The 15,178-nt window shown below is 68.6% G+C and overlaps 2 protein-coding genes across 3 annotated transcripts; one reads left to right on the forward strand and one right to left on the reverse strand.

Moving 5' to 3' along the window:
- The first annotated feature begins 242 nt into the window (after positions 1-242).
- On the forward strand, positions 243-5,506 carry ADAMTSL5 (ADAMTS like 5). 2 transcript variants are annotated; one of them, XM_074851448.1, is made up of 12 exons: positions 243-401; positions 1,313-1,382; positions 1,467-1,627; positions 2,061-2,121; positions 2,226-2,334; positions 2,432-2,559; positions 2,657-2,780; positions 3,383-3,466; positions 4,026-4,189; positions 4,275-4,518; positions 4,795-4,866; positions 4,950-5,506. In XM_074851448.1, exons 1-12 carry the CDS (start codon positions 343-345, stop codon positions 5,261-5,263), a joined length of 1,590 nt encoding a protein of 529 aa, XP_074707549.1. In that variant the 5' UTR covers positions 243-342; the 3' UTR covers positions 5,264-5,506. The 2 variants fall into 2 exon arrangements, with proteins under 2 accessions (XP_074707549.1, XP_074707550.1); XM_074851449.1 differs by lacking the exon at positions 3,383-3,466.
- A 3,793-nt stretch (positions 5,507-9,299) lies between these two features.
- Positions 9,300-15,140, reverse strand: PCSK4 (proprotein convertase subtilisin/kexin type 4). The gene is made up of 15 exons (XM_074851517.1): positions 14,952-15,140; positions 14,413-14,517; positions 14,227-14,322; positions 13,941-14,069; positions 13,186-13,262; positions 12,992-13,080; positions 12,297-12,469; positions 12,002-12,217; positions 11,707-11,807; positions 11,243-11,346; positions 10,949-11,066; positions 10,599-10,778; positions 10,232-10,356; positions 9,801-9,920; positions 9,300-9,727 (listed from the first exon to the last, which is right to left on the reverse strand). Exons 1-15 carry the CDS (start codon positions 15,138-15,140, stop codon positions 9,357-9,359), a joined length of 2,193 nt encoding a protein of 730 aa, XP_074707618.1. The 3' UTR covers positions 9,300-9,356.
- Between the last annotated feature and the right edge of the window lie 38 nt (positions 15,141-15,178).

The following is a 15,178-nucleotide window of genomic DNA, read 5'->3' on the forward strand; positions in this document are numbered from 1 at the left end:
ACTGGGACTGGTGGGGTCCCGGGGGGCGTCAGATGCTGCGGAGACGCCTCTGTGCCCCCCCGGGACCCCAGCAGCCCCCCCCTCAGCCGCCGGAGCTCCGGGCCCCGAAGGGTTAACGGGCGGCCGGGGAGGGCTGGGCGCACCTTTGGGGCTGGATATTAATAACGCGGCGGGGAGGGACGGGAGGCGAGCGGGGGGGGGGGATAGGGGAGGGGGGGGGAAGCCTCGCCCGGCCCCCCCGGAGCTGCGCAGGCGATGCCCGATCGTCCCGGGTCCCCCCTCCCCGCCGCCGCGCCGCCGGGCCGGGACTGAGCCGCCGGGACGCCCCGGCCGAGGGGCGGCATGGCCGGGTGGGGGTGTCGGGGAGCCCCGGTCCCCCGCGGGGGACCCCACGGTGCCGGGTAAGGTCCCGATTTCTGCTTAACCCCTCGCGGACCGCCGAGGTACCCCCACTTCCACCCACCCCCTCCCCCCCCCCGCCCCACCCGGGGTCAGCTCCGCTCCTGCGGGGAAACTGAGGCACGCGGTGCCCGCCCCCCCCCCCCGGCCGCCAGCGGGGTCCTGGCACCACCCGACCGGGGTCCGGACCCCCCCCCCCCCCCACCCCGGAGCGACGGCACCGCCACCCCCCCCGCGCCCAGCCCCAGCCCTGCCGGGGGGTCCCCCGGTTCCTGTGGGAGCTGCGCGGCGGGAGGGAACCGGCTCGGCTGGGGGATTCCCCAACACGGGGCTGGGACCCCGGCACCCCCCGGCACCCCCCGGCACCCCCCTGCACCCCTGTGCACCCCCCTGCACCCCCCTGCACCCCCGGGCTGGGCAGGTTGGGGTTCTCCGGAGTCAGACGCTTGGGGACCCGGGGGCCCCCCTCCCACAGCCCCCCATCCTGCTCACCCCACGGTGGGGCCGGATCCGGCTCAGGGAGCGACGCGGAGCCCCAGCCCCGCCGCACAGGTCTGGTCCTGTCCCGGCAGGCCCCGAGCCCGGCCCGGCTCCCGCCGCGGGGCCGTGGGTGCGGCGGTGCCGTCTCCGGTGCCCGCTGCCGCCTGGGCACGTGTGCGGGACGCGGCGTCGCCCGCTCGGCTGCACCCACCCGCGTGGCCCCGCTCGCGGCGTCGGAGGCCCCGGACCCCCCATCCCCGCCGGGGACCCTCCCGCTGTGGCTCCCCTTCCCTCCATCTCGCCACCTTCCCCCTCGCTGGGGTCCCCCCCCCGGCCCTCGGCAGCGCTGGTGGGACCGATGGCTGTGGGGCACCCCACTGCCGCCCCCCCGCTCCCTGGGGACGCCGGGGCTCAGGGCTCTCCGCTCCCGCAGGTGCCGGCGGCCGTGGCGGCTGCTGCTCCTGGCCTGGCTCAGCCTGGGCTGCGGCGTCGGCACAGCGCAGGTGAGGGGGTTTCGGGGTGCGCGGTGGCACCCCCGGGCTCCTCCAACCCGGCCCCGGCGCTGACCGGCACCTTCCTCCACGCAGGGCCCAGCCCTGGGGACACCGACGCGGGTCCCCAAGCCCCCAGCCCCTGCTCGGCCCCGCCGGCAGCCGGGACGGGGTGTCTGGGGGCCCTGGGGACCCTGGAGCTCCTGCTCCAGCTCCTGCGGCGACGGCGTCGCGCTCCGCACCCGGAGGTGCCTGCGGTGAGTGGGGGACGGGGCAGCGTGGCCCCCCCCGGGGCGTCCCTGCACCCCCCGCAGCACCCAAACCCCGGCGGGGCGGCCAAATCCGGCAGCCACGGCTCTGCCACCACCTCCACACGTGTCCCTGTGGGCACCGCGCTACGCCCTCACCAAACCTCAGCCTGATTTGGGAGGGGGGAGAACGGGGAGGGGGGGGGAGCCGAACCGTGGTGCCTCCATCCTGGGGTGCAGCTCTGGCAGGATGCGGCCCCACGCAAGACATCGTGGGCCCCGCTCTGGCTCCCCTGTGGGGAAGCAGCACTCGTGGCTTGGTGGCTCGGTGCCATCCTGGCCCCGGAGATGAGGGGGAGTCCCCGTGGGGGGTGCGGGGTGCAGGCAGGGCTGTTTGGGGGGGCCGTGCCCCGGCCCCTCCGTGCTGAGGCTGTGGCCGCAGATCCGCCGAGGAGGAGCCGTGCCCGGGCGACCCGCGGCAGTACCGGCTCTGCCAGCTCCAGGTGAGCGTGTGGGGGCCGTGGCACACGGCGTGGCCACCTCGGGGCCCGCGCTGGGCTCCGTCCCCCGCCCCGCACCGCCGGGCTCCATCCTGCCGCTCCCGCAGGGCTGCCCCGGCGGCTCCGTGCCCTTTCGTGCCATGCAGTGCTCCCTCTACGACAACAAGCCTGTCCTGGGCACGCCGGCCCGGTACCGCTGGGTGCCCTTCCACGGAGGTGAGTCCCCAGGGTGGCGGGTGGCATCACCGGGGCTGAGCGGGGGCCACGGCTGCCACCGCTATCACCCTCTTCCCTTACCGCCCGGCGCCGGCAGCCCCCAACCTCTGCGACCTCAACTGCCTGGCCGTGGGGCACAACTTCTACTACACCTTCGGCCGGGTGCTGGACGGCACCCGCTGCGGCCCCGGCTCCCCGGACCTCTGCGTCGGTGGGCGCTGCCTGGTGGGTGTGCGCAGGGCCGGGACCCCCCCCCGGAACCCCTCCGGGAGCCCCAGCTCTGACCCCCCCCACCCTGAGGCCATGTCTCGGCTCCCCGCAGAGCGTGGGCTGTGACGGGATCCTGGGCTCGGGCGCTCGACCCGACGCCTGCGGCCAGTGCGGCGGCGACCACGACTCGTGTCTCTTCGTGCACCGGCTCTTCCAGGGCGCGGAGCCCTCCTCCGGTGAATGAACCATTGCCCCGGCCCCCTCCATGGGTGAATGCTTTGGCTCTTGGCTCCCCTGTCCTCCCGTCCCCCGTCTGTGTCCCCAAGGCATCGCCTGGGTCCCCTGTCACCCCGGCTCCTCTCCATCTGCCCCGTCGCCACCGGGACATCGTCCCCAATCCCTTCCTGTCCTCAGCATGCAGGGACAGGGACGGCGGGCTCAGAGGAGACCCCTCACTGGGGTGATTTTGCCTCGTCGCAGAGGTTATCGCTCCTCTGGGGCACCCCTGGGGTCACCAGGGGGTGTCCAGGGGTCCCTGGGGACACGGTCCATGGGGTGCCTGGCCAGGCTGTGGGGACGATGATCCCCGTGAGGGCAAACAGCCCTCGATGGCAGTTCAGGGCCCCCCAGGGCCACCATCAGGTGCCCCAAATGTCCCAGCACATGGGGCCTGGCTGAGTTAATGCTGCTGGTGCCTGGGATGGGGCTGGGGCTGCCCCAGAGCCCCATTCCCTCCTGCCCCATCCCCCCCCCCCCATCCCCACACTGTCCCCTCGGGCCGTGCCCTGGCTCTGCCCTGACTCTGCCCCCCCCCCCCCCCCCCCCCCGCCCCTGCCAGGTTATTTTGGGTACATGAATGTGACCAAGATCCCAGCTGGGGCCACCCACATCAAGGTGACGGACAAGAGCCGCAACTACCTCGGTAGGACGTGTCCTGTCTCCGTCCCAGTCAGTCCCAGTCCGTCCCAGTCGGTCCTGGTTGGTGCCACCCGTGGGTGCAGGCAGGGCAGGGTGGGGGTGGCCGTGCTGTGCCGGTTCCCCCACTCAGATGCTGTTTTGAGCATCGTGGGTTCAGGGAACTCGCTGGCGCTCGGGGCAATTTTCCAGAGGCCGCGGCCGTGGGTTTTGGGAAGGGCTGAGCTGGAGTGGGGCCAGGGCAGTCACCATGGGACCAGGACTGGGACCCCCGTCCCCAGACCCCCCCAGTCCCCCTCCCACTGCAGTGGGGGCCCCGTCCCCCACCGGGGCCTGGGGGCTCGGGGGGTTTTGCACACCAGGGTTTGGCTCCAGCTTGGGACCAAAGCCAAGATCTTCCAAGAAAGCAGATTTCTCCCGAGCCCGAGCGCAGCTCTCCCAGCCCACGCTGCCCTCCCCGCTCGGGGAGAGGCCTCCGGTGGGGACCCAGGCGGCCGGGCTGCCCCCGGCGCGGGGGTCGCGGGGACCATGCGGTGCTCGGCCCCTGGACGCGCTCCCTCCCGCAGCCCTGATGACGAGCGACGGGCGCTACGTGCTCAACGGAGACTGGTCCATCGCCTGGCCGGGGCCGTACGAGGTGGCCGGCACCCGGCTGCATTATGCCCGGGCCCCTGACGGCACCGAGAGCCTGGAGGCGCCCGGACCCACCGAGGAGGATCTGCACGTGATGGTGAGGGTGGGGGTGGTGCGGGGACGGGGGGCAGCCGGCCCCCGGCCCCCAATCGCTCCCCTTAGCTCTGCCCCTGCCCACGCAGGTCCTGCTGCAGGAGCCCAACCCTGGCATCGAGTACGAGTTCTGGTTGCCCCGCGGGCACCCCCAGCCTGGCCGTGGTGACGCCAGCCCCCTGCGGCAGCCCCAGCCCCGGGGGGCCGGCAGCCCCCCGCCACAGGAGCCCCTGGTCAGCCCGGCCCCCGCGCCACCGCCCCGACCCTGGGGCTCTGCCACGGCGCCGCCACTGAGAAGCCCCCCTGGCCGGAGCGGGGCTGGGGCTGCCACAGGTGCCTGTTCCCCCGTGGGGGTCCCCACAGCCCCCTGCACCCCTGGGCTCTCTCCTCGGGGGGGGTTCCTGGGGAGCCCCAGGGGTTCCCCGTGAAATGAGGACCCTAAAAAAAGGCCCCCTGACTTAACCCTCCCCAGGACCCTCGGGACCCCCCTGTGTCCCGTCTTCTTATGGGGTGTGGACCCTCAATGCCCCCTCCCACTGTGGCAGGAGGGGGTTTTGGGGGTGCTGTGTCCCCTCTCCCCCCTAAACTGCTGCAGTTTTGCCCCCGCAGGGCGATGCGGGAGGTGCCGCCCGGCCAAGGGACGCTCCCAGCGCATCCGGCACTTCTGCCAGAGCGATTTCGGTGGGTGCCAGGGGTGGGAAGGGGCTCGGGGCGACACTGGGGGACGTGCCCGGCTCAGGCTGCCCTGTGCTCGCCCCCCACAGTCTTCCAGGGCCGGATCCTGGCGCGGCGCTTGGTGGGGCAGGAGACGCGCTACGAGGTGGAGGTGAAAACGCCGTATCGGCACCGTTTCCCGCTGGTGCCCCGGGAATACGTGTGGGTGCCCAACACCTGCGGCTGCCCCCCGCTCCGGGAGGGGGGCCAGTACCTGCTGATGGCGCGGCGACACGTCAACTACGAGCGCACGCTCAACCGCCTCCTGCTGCAGGACGACGGCTACGCCCGGCCGTGGACGCCCCGCGAGGACCGGCTGGTGCGGGAGGCGGCCCGGCACTGCCCCCAGCCCCGGCCGCCCTGAGCCCCCGCTCTGAGCTCCATCGCCCGGGGAGGGGGCGGCCGGTGGGACCCCGAGCGTGAACCCGCGGGGTGGAAACCCTCCTGCCGTGCACCGAGTCATTTCCATGGCTGGGGAGGGGCCAGGGCCCCCCCAGTCCTGCCCTCTGCCCCGTGCTGGGCATCGCGCCGTCCTTGGGGTCAACTTGGGGGTGGAGGAGGGTGGTAATTTATTTTTTTGCAGAAAATAAACCCGTATATCACCTTGCTCGCCGTGTGCCCCTTCCTGGCTGGAGCCAGGGTGTCCCACGCCCTCCCCACCCGCGTCCCAGGGTGTCCCCTCCCGCGTCCCCGTGCTGAGCCCCTGGAGCAACGCGCCGGCCCAGCAGCGTGTCCCTGTCCCCGAGATGGACGCCGGCCAGGTTCTGCCTTTCGAGGTCGGGGACCTGCCGCTTATCTCTCTTCCGGCGGAGGCGAGCGGGTCCCTCCCTGTGCCAGAGCCCCCTCGCCCGTAACCCAACCCGCGGGCTGGCGGGCGCAGCCGCGGGGCCCCGTGTCGGGACGGGACGTGCCCGGGAGGGTTGTGGGTGCTCTCGCACCCATCCAGGAGTGGGTTTGGAGCCGGTGCTGAGCTCTCCCAGCTCGTGTCGCTGGTGACTGTTCCCAAACTAGGCACGAGGCTGGGGGGTACCCAGGGTGGGTGCCCTGGGGTGCCCCGAGTGGCAGCTGCCAGCTCAGGAGGGTCATTAGTACATTGGGTAATTAATCACCAGGAGCCAGAGATGAGCCCTGGGGGCAGCTGGGGCTCTGTACTGGGCTCCCCAGCTGGTCCCAGTAAAGCCTGAGTGATACCAGGTGCTCTGGAGCCAGAGCGGAGGCTCCTTGCGGTGATTAGGGCTGGAAAGGTGCCTCCACCCTATAAAAGTGCCCCCTCCAACCCCACCCCCCCATGGCTGGTGTGAGGCTGCTGGGGGGTTTGTCCCTGGGTGGGTGGGTGGGTGTGTTGGTTGCTGCACCCTTTGGGGGGGTCCCCAGGGCAGCACCCTCAGCTCCAGCAGCTCTGTTGGAGTGAGCGATGCCCGGCAGTCCCTGGGCTGGGACTCTGCGCTGTCACCTTTGGGCCTCCTGGGTTTGGGGTGTCCCTGCCTGGGTGTCCCAGCCATGGCGGCTGTGGGGACAGTCACCCCACGGGCAAAAAGGCCCCGCAGGGAGAGCAGCGGGGACCGGGGGCTCTCGGCCACCAAGGCTGGGGCTCGCCGGCGGACCCGGAGCCGGCAGAGAGAAGGGCACTGGGGGGAGCGTTGCTGGGGACGTGTCCCATGTCCCCCCTTGGCGCCCGAGACCCCCAGGAAGGGCCGGCTGGTGAGGCTGCATCACGAAGGGGAACGTCGCAGACTGGCATCTGCCCCGCCCTGCCCCGAGGAAAGGGGTGAGTGTGTGTGTCCCCCACTGCCTGGGGAAGGGGGGGGCTCCCCCAGGCTGCGCTGACAGGCCCCCTCTGTCCTGCAGAGCCTGCGAACCCCCCGTTGCAGCCCTGTTACAAGGGCATCTACTTCTCGGGGCTCCCCACGGATGAGTGCCAGGATCCTGCTCCCACCAGCCCGTGAGTACGCAGCAGGGGGGGGTCCCCACGGCCTCCCAGCCCCGCCAACCCTCTGCCTTCCTCCGGCCAGGCTGGTGCCCGCGGCCCTGGGCTGGGATGGTCCCCGGAAGACCCGCAGCGTTCCGGGGCGCACCCTCGTCCTGGAGCTGGTGAGCTGGGGCGGGGGGGACTCTGGGGGGGGCTGCAACCCCGGGGTTGGGGTCTGACTCTGCTCCTGCTCTGCAGGAGGGGACCCTGGTCTGCTCCTCTGTGCTGGCTGGCTGGCGGCGAGGCGCTATGGCCACTGTCACCACGACCTTCCAGGGAGATGCCTACGAGGTGGGTGCTGGGGTTGGGACATTGGGGTCCTCGGGGGGGGGGGGGGGGGGGGGGGGGGGCGCTGTGAGTTTGGGCTGTGGGATGGCAACAAAAAGCTTCCATGGCCACACCCTTCCCTTGTAGATGGGGTCCTGGGGGTTGAAATCCCAGGGGGGAGGGTGGCTGAGGGGGTCCCGCTCAGGCTGCTGGTTCCCCTCCCGGGGGGTCACCTTGGGGTCAGGACGTGGGTGCTGGTGGTTCTCTGGGGCTGCCCGGGGACCCTGTTCCCTTCCAGGTCCACGTGAAGCTGCGTCCCCACGTGCAGCAGTTCCTGGAGAGCCTTTCCAAGACCTACGAGGTACCCAGAACCCGCCACGTTCCCCTGGGGTTCATGGGGTGCCCCTGTTTTGGGGTGCGTGTGTGGGAAACACGTGCACAGGGACTTTTGCCTTCTCCCCCCCGCCCCAGATTTTTGTCTTCACAACTGCAAAGCAGGATTATGCCGAGAAGGTTCTGGCTGTGCTGGACCCCAAGAAGAAGCTGATCAGGTGATGGCCAAGGTGAAGCCCCACTGGGGACCCCCCAACTTTGCGTGGCAGGATGGGTCCCCACGGCTCTGCCTCCCCCCTCCAGGCACCTCCTCTCCCAGCGGGACTGTCTCTGTGCCCAGGGCTGCTACTGGAAGGACCTGACCCGCCTGGGCAGGGACCTGGCCAAGACGGTGGCCCTGGACCACACCATCCAGGGCTTCCCTGCGCAGGTACCGGCAGCGCTGGCCTCACGGAGGTGGGGGTTTGTCGCCTCCAGCCCCCCCAACCCCAGGAGCACCGCGGCTCCTCTGTGGCCAGTGGTCACCCTTCTCTCCCCAGGCTGCCAACTGGATCCCGGTGCCGAGGTGGTGGGGGGACCCACAGGACGAGGAACTGCTGCGCCTCACCCCGCTGCTGGGGCAGCTCGGCCAGGCGGTGAGAACCCGGGGGGGCGCTGGGGAGGGGGACGGGGCTGCTCCGGGCACAGCCCTCCCCTATCCCCGGCTCTCCCTGTGCAGGACGACGTGCGCGCCGAGATCCAGCGGCAGTTCCCGCGCCACACGCTGCCCGCCGAGGACTAGGCCGGAGCGGGACGGAGGGAAAAAAAACCCCAAACCAGACCCCTTGGTGGGTCTGACATCGCCGCGGGGGGAAGCGCATCCAGGCTCGAGCCCCTCCTGCGGCGCTGGGCCGGCCGCGGTTTTGGCCCAGCCGTTGCCCCTCGGTGTTCTGCAGCCACGTTCCGCTCCACGCTGCGAGGCCTGTGGCTCCCACCCCAGGGCTGGGGGGGTCCCACTGCAGAGACACCCCCCACCCCCCCGACACACTCTCAAGCTGCCTTTTGAGGAAAAGCTCCGTCCTGGCTCCCTCCTGTCCGAGATCCGGCCAAGGGCTTTTTTGCGGGTGATTATACGCTTGGACAAAGCTCTCGCTCTCTAACTCCTTGGCTCGCAAACAGGCCGGGGGTGGCTCAGCTGGCGGGGGCACAACCTGCCCCCACCCCGCTGCGCCACGGCCCCGGGCTCCTGCGGTTGGGAGCCAGCGCCCGGCGCGGTGCCGGTGCCCCCGGGAGGGCCCCAGCTGGCAGTGCTCGCCGTGCCGTGGCGCAGCTGCCACCGCGCCGCTGCCAGCTCTGAGGGAACAGTGAGGGCCGGGGGTGTTTTTTGGGAGGGGAGAGCAGGGTGGCTGTGGGGTGCAGCAACCCTGGGACCCCTTTTTTTTTTTAAGGACTGGTAAACAGGAACTGGGGGCTGCACCATGGCACAGGTCCGGCTGCTGCCCCTCTGCCCAAGCCCCAGGAGCTGGCTGTGGTCACTTGGGGGAAGCTGCTTGGAGAGAAATCACATCTTCTCCTCCTCTTCCTCCTCCTCCTCCCCGCAGCCTCCACGCCTGGGAAAGGGCACAGGGCACCCGGCCACACGGCCTGGCCCTGCTGGAAATCGCTCCCTCGCAGCAGCGTGCCAGGCCGGGGCCCCCCAGCACCACTCGGGGCCCTGCGGGGTGCGAGGGGACATGTGGGGTGGGGAGGGAGGTCATGAGCGTGGCCCCGCTGCCACACAGAGCCGGGACATGGGGTGGGATCGCCCGGGTGCTGCCGGGAAGGGGAGTGACCCCTCGGAGAGGGCGGTCTGGAAAGGCAACAAACAGTTTATTTTGGAAGTGCAGGAAGGATCCAGCCTGGGCTGGTGTCACGGTGTCCTTCCCGCCCAGGGACAGCAGGAGCTCCGTGTCACGATGCAAAAGGCCACGTGGTGTGTGACAGAGAGGGTGTCTGAGAGGATCCCACCGATGAGGGCAGGGAGGAGGCTGGGATGCAGCCCCTCCTTGGCACGGGAGGCCAGTGGAGGGGAGCAGGAGTGGCCGAGCTCATTGAGGGTGTGGGAGGGGGGACAGGCCGTGCAGTTGTTGGCTGAAGCGCCCTGGCACGTGTAGCAGGAGGGGTGGCAGCTGGCACAGACGCGGGTGATGTTGGTGGCAGCTCGCTGGCTGTGGCCGTAGTGGTGAGGAGGGCAGTAGGCCAGGCAGGAGCCCTGATGGGCATATGAAGAGCCGCCACATGCTGCGGAGGGAGGGTGGCCTGAGTCGGGCTGCCCCGGGCCACCAGCACTGTCCCCTCCCGCCCCGAGACTCACCCTCGCACGCTCCCCGCGCGTCCCGCCTGAGGCACTCGTCCGGGGCAGAGGCTGCGAAGCGTCTGGCTGTCGTGGCCTCCTCCGTGCCGTGGAGGTGCAGGGTGAGGCTGGTCAGCAGACCTGGGGGTGGGAGGGACAGGGCTGGGTGCTGGTTCCCACGCTGTGGCGTTTGGGGGCTGCAGGGTGGCGGGTGTGGGGCTGGAAGCCTCAGGGTTACATGGAGGGGGGGGAGCAAGCCATTCCCCCTTCCTGGCCAGAGAGACCCTCAAAACAAACAAACGTGGCCCTGCAGAAAAAGCGGGCTCACCCGCTGGCAAGCAGCAGGAAAACAAGTAAACAAGTTACTAATCAAAGTGGGGGAAGGAAGAAGAAAGACCGATGGGGCACTGGGTGAGTCCCGTGAGTGGGGTTCAGTCCCCTGGGGCACCCACCTGTGTTATAGGCATCACCCTTGTTCTCTAGCCGGAGTGTCCAGGTCCCGTTGGGGTTCTCGTCCCAGAAGTGTGTGGACATGAAGGTCCAGTCCTTGTAGCCCTCCTGGCTGGTGTCGTAGGGGCTGGAGGAGAGGAGAGCCGGGAGGGGAGGGGTTTGGCCCACGGGGGCCCTACAGTCACCCTGTTCTCAGTGTGAGGGGGCAGTGCTGGGACGTGGCAGGGCCACAGCAGAGTTTTGGGTGAGCCTGTTCACTGCGGGGGCCAGGAGCAGCCACTGATGTGGGGGACAGGGGGAGAGGAGTTCTCCCCCCCCAGCAGTCTCATTGCCACACGCTCCCCGTGAGGCCGCAGAGCGTGTCCTTACCGTGCGCTCACCAGCGTGGACGTGGTCCCCATGGGGCTGGTCAGAGCGATCTCCAGGTCCCCCCTGCGGCTGTAGCTCAGGGACAGCTGGACCTGGACGTGCTCCAGCGCGCGGATGCACTTGGTCCTCCCGGAGCAGGAGGAGACGTTTGTGGAGACGGTGAGCTGGGAGCCGATGGTCCTGCCAAGGGCAAGGTGGAGGGAAGGGCACCTCTTCCCCCCTCCACGGGCATCCCGCCCTCCGCCAGCGCCCCTCCGGAGAAGCCGCGTCTGTTCCCACAGCGGCCGCAGCGTCACTTTGGTACAGGGAGGTCCCTGGGTGAGGCCAGACCCGGGGGTATCGTCCCTTACCGGGGGGCGTGAAGGGCCTTGACCGAACACCTGCGCCGAGGCAGAGTTCCTGCCCACGCCTTGGCCATCTCCACCAGCAGCCCCGCGTCCAGCAGCCCGTAGCCGTAGTAGTGGCTCACTGAAAAACACATTCCACCCCAGAGAGGACCCATGAGCCCCTCACCCTTGAATGAGCGCCAGCAATTCCTGCCCCAGGTCTGCTGGCAGGAGTTTTTGAGGGGCAGCACATCCCCCCCACAGCCGGGGGAGGAGGCAGGGCTCAGCGCTGCCTGCCCTGCCTGCTCCTGAACTCACCCCAGCGCCTGACCCCGTTCAGGGCCCAGTCCTCTGCCTGCAGGTGAGCGGGCCGGGAGGTCCTGACGACGAGGTGCTGCAGGTCCCGCCAGGTCAGCGCTGGGCTAGAGGCGAGGAGGACGTGGGGACAGAGGCCTCTGCTTTGAGGTAGCTTTTGAGGGGGACATTTGGCTCTTTCAACTTGTGATGGGGGTAAGCTAGCTGGCTGGCTCCAAACTGGGCCCCCCACAACCTCCTTTGCTGCCGAAATGGGAGAACCAGAAACCCCAGAGAACTCTCCTGCCTCCGGCCGCTCTCCCACAGCGTTCTGGGAGAAGATGCTGCCCCACCAAAACCCCAGGGAGACCTCAGCTCCGCACCCCAAACCACCCTGGCAGCAAAGCCCCCCTTCCTTGTCCCTGCAAGGTCCTGGCGAGGAACCAGGCTCTCCCTGGGGCCCATCCTGCTGCCACAACGTCACCTACTTGGCCTCCAGTGCGAGGGCGACCATTCCCGCGGCCAGCGGGGCCGAGGCCGAGGTGCCCATGTGCTTGTTGGTGCAGTGGTGGTGCAGGTCGGTGGTCACCTGGGGGGGAGAGAGGGGGTCTCAGCACCGCTGCCTGCAGTCAGGTAACCTCAGCAAACACTCCCTCCAGCTCCCTTTGTGCTTTTTGGGGTCTTGCAGACACTTTAATAAAGCCCCCCACTCCCTCCCCGGGTAAGGAGGGCTCGGATGAGCCCGCTCTGTGCTGGGAAGCGGTGGAGCCGCTCAGCACTCACGATCTGCACCTCCTCGCCGCTGGTCCTGCCGCTGTAGGTGGTGGTGAGGATGGCGGAGCAGCCCTCGCTGTACCAGGGCCTCTGTCCGCCCGCCAGCACGCTGCCCACAGACAGGGTGTAGATGCTGTTGGCGTACCCGTCACAGTTGCAGTTGTCATGGTTGATCCCGCCGTTGCCGGAGGCCCAGATGAAGATGGAGCCGAGGCCACCCCGTCCCTGGCACAGGGGGAGGCAGAGGGGGGTGAGCAGGGAGTCCTTGTGCCAGCAAGGTCCCCGAGGCTAGTGCTGAGCTTACTTTGGTGGCCCCTCTGTAGAAAGCCTCTGTGGCCAGCACCCCCGGCCTGTCCACGGTCTTCCCATCGTCCTCGGGGCCCCAGCTGGCGCTGTAGATGTGGATGTGCTGGGGCCGCAGGCTCAGGGCCTGAGCCTCCACCACGTCCGTGATGGGACCATCCAGCATCCGCACACCTGCAGGGCCAGGACGAGGAGCAGCCGCGTCCGAGGGGCGGCAGCGCTTGTGAGGCCACGCCAGCTCCGGCTGGATGGGACTCTCACACGTGTCACCCCAGCGGAAGGGCTGAGGGGCCTCTTGCTGACCCCCACTTCACACCCCACACCCCCACGTTGCCTTAAGCACCTTTCCCACCACGCTGCCCTAAGGAGATCAGGCTCCTGCAGGTCTGGGAGCTGGTTCCCAAAGCTCCCCGTTAAGCCTTTTGCAATTAAGCCCAGTGAGTTCTCCCAGCTTTTAGTGCCCTTTGCCCCACTCGCTTCCACAGGGGAGCCTGAGCCTGCACGGTGCTGCCTGCCAGAGCCCAGTGCTGTGATGGGTGTTAAACCCCAGCGAGGGCTGAGCTCTGCACCGTGGCCAGATGTGCGGTAACACCACAGCACCCTCTAGTCCCCTGCAACCCCCCAGAGCCACCCTGCCTGGGTGCTGAAGCTGGTTTGGAACTTCCATCCCACCAGCACGCTGGAGCAACAGCTCACCCCCGACTCTGGCGTTGTACGCGACGCCTGCTCCGCAGAATCGGTTGTTGGCTGCAGCCGCCACTTCTCCTGCACAGCGTGTGCCGTGCCTGAGGGACAGCGGGAGCCTGTGAGGGGTGCAGGGGCCCAGGCCAGGCTCTGCCCCCACCCTGGAGAGATAAATCACCCAGCCCAGGGTGCTGGGCAAAACTCACCGGTTCTCATCCCCGGCGCCATACCTGGGCTGGGGGTCGGGGTCGTTGCTGTTGAAGTCGTAACTTGCCAGGGGGTCCTATTGTAAAAAGAGGCACCAGCATGAGCAAACTGCCTTTCGGCGCGGGTTGTGTCAGCTCGACAGGCTGCTGGCCCTTCGCCCGGAGCCTGGCAGCGGGGATTGCCCTGCCTGCCTGCCAGCTCGCTGCCTGCCCGGCCCGGATAGGGCAGGGGGGGCCCCTTTGCACCCCCCCCCAACTGCCCTGGGTTAACCTGGAGCTGTTGGAAACGGGGTTTCGCTAAAGGAGCGTGATTTCACATGTCACTGTGCTGCTTCGCTGGGCCCAGGCTCACGTGCGGGGAGAAAGGCCAGTGTGGGGTGTCACCCGGGGGCGAGCCTTGCTGCCCGCGCAGTTAGGAGAGGGGAACTACAAACCACTGAAACGATGTTGTTTTGAACAACTAAGCTTGACCTACCCTTTCCTCTCAGCTCTCAGAGCATGTGAGGATTTACCAGCTTTACTGGCTCGGCAGCTTGCTGTAATTACGTCTATTCTGGGGGCTTGAGCGTGTACAAGTCCTAACGTTTCCTTGATGTGAGAATTCACTGCGGGAGACACCAAACCTTTTGATCCAGCCCCGGAGAGGCTGAGTTCCCACCGCACAGTCCCACGGGTGGGATGAAGGCCCAGCTCCCACCCTCCCCTGGAGACAACCTGCCCCGCAGGAGCCGGTTGCTGCAGCCCATCGTAGTTACGTAGTTGGCAGACAGGTCCGGATGATCCTTCTCGATCCCATCGTCCAGGATGGTCAGCACGACCCCCAGCCCGGTGTACCCTTTGCTCCAAGCAGTGAGGATGTTTAGATCAGGATTGATGTCATTATTCTGGAAAACGGATTAAAGTTGATCAGCCCCTGGGCAGCAGGCTGCGGGTGACCTTCAAGGCTTCTTCTGCTGCCTCATCACCGTCAGCATTAGTCCTGTTTACGCGTCGGGGAGGTGAGGTGCTTGAGGATTAGAAGCGAGAGCGGCAAAATCTCACCATGTACCACTGTTTATGGAACCAGGGATCTGTTGGCACCACGCTGATGCTTCTCTTTGTGCGTCTCTTTATGGTTTGCTGCTCAAACCAGAGGACCTGGGTGGGAAGCAGCGTTGTGGGTGGCCGGCAGAGCCTGCGCACCATGGCATGCGGTGGCCTCGCTCCCTGCAGCCGCCTCCTCCCTACCTTTGGCTCTTTTCTCAGGCGCATGTTCCAGCCCCAGTGTCTGCTCAAGGCTTTCTGCCTGGTGCCTCGGTGTTTGAAATGGTAATAAGGCTCCCCCTCCATCACCTGCAGGCACAAAGAGCTGTTGTAAGAGACTTTTCTAGGGCTGGGGATACCTGTGCCAGCTCTGCGTGGGCCGCAGAGCTCAGAAAGACGCATTTAGTGGAGTCGTAGGCGGCGGGACAGGCAGAAAGTGTCCCTTGGTGACAGGGCGGGCTCCCAGGGACGGCTGGTGTGTGCCCTTGGGGTTTCCTCGCTCAGCCCCGCACACGCAGAGGCCGTTAGTGACGCGCCCCCCTCCTGCGCTCCTGCTGTCAGGGTTTAAAACCACAGCGGGGAATAACCAAACGTCCCCTTTTTAACGTTAAACCAGCGGCCTGCGCTGGGACAGCTGCTGGGGGTGAACAGAGGGGACAAGCAGAGGAGGACATGGCGGGGGGACACCAGGGTGCGTGGATGGGGGGTGCAGGGCTCCCCCCGGCCCACCGACCAGGCCGCACCTGGCCCAGGCAGAGCAGGCCGTGCCGCCGGGCCAGGCCCTCGGCCCCCCGCGGCCCTGTCGCCACCCGCACGGCCCAGCTGCTCAGGTAGACGCGGGGCTCGGTGGGGCCCGGCGGGGCGGCGGCGGCTGCGCCCACCAGCACCAGCAGCCCCGGGAGCGGCCCCGGGAGTGGCCTCGGCGGCGCCATCGAGGCCGCAGGCGTTGAGCGGGTGTTGCCATGGCGAC

This window comes from Strix uralensis, chromosome 27 (assembly GCF_047716275.1).
Source record: "Strix uralensis isolate ZFMK-TIS-50842 chromosome 27, bStrUra1, whole genome shotgun sequence".
NCBI lineage: Eukaryota > Metazoa > Chordata > Aves > Strigiformes > Strigidae > Strix > Strix uralensis.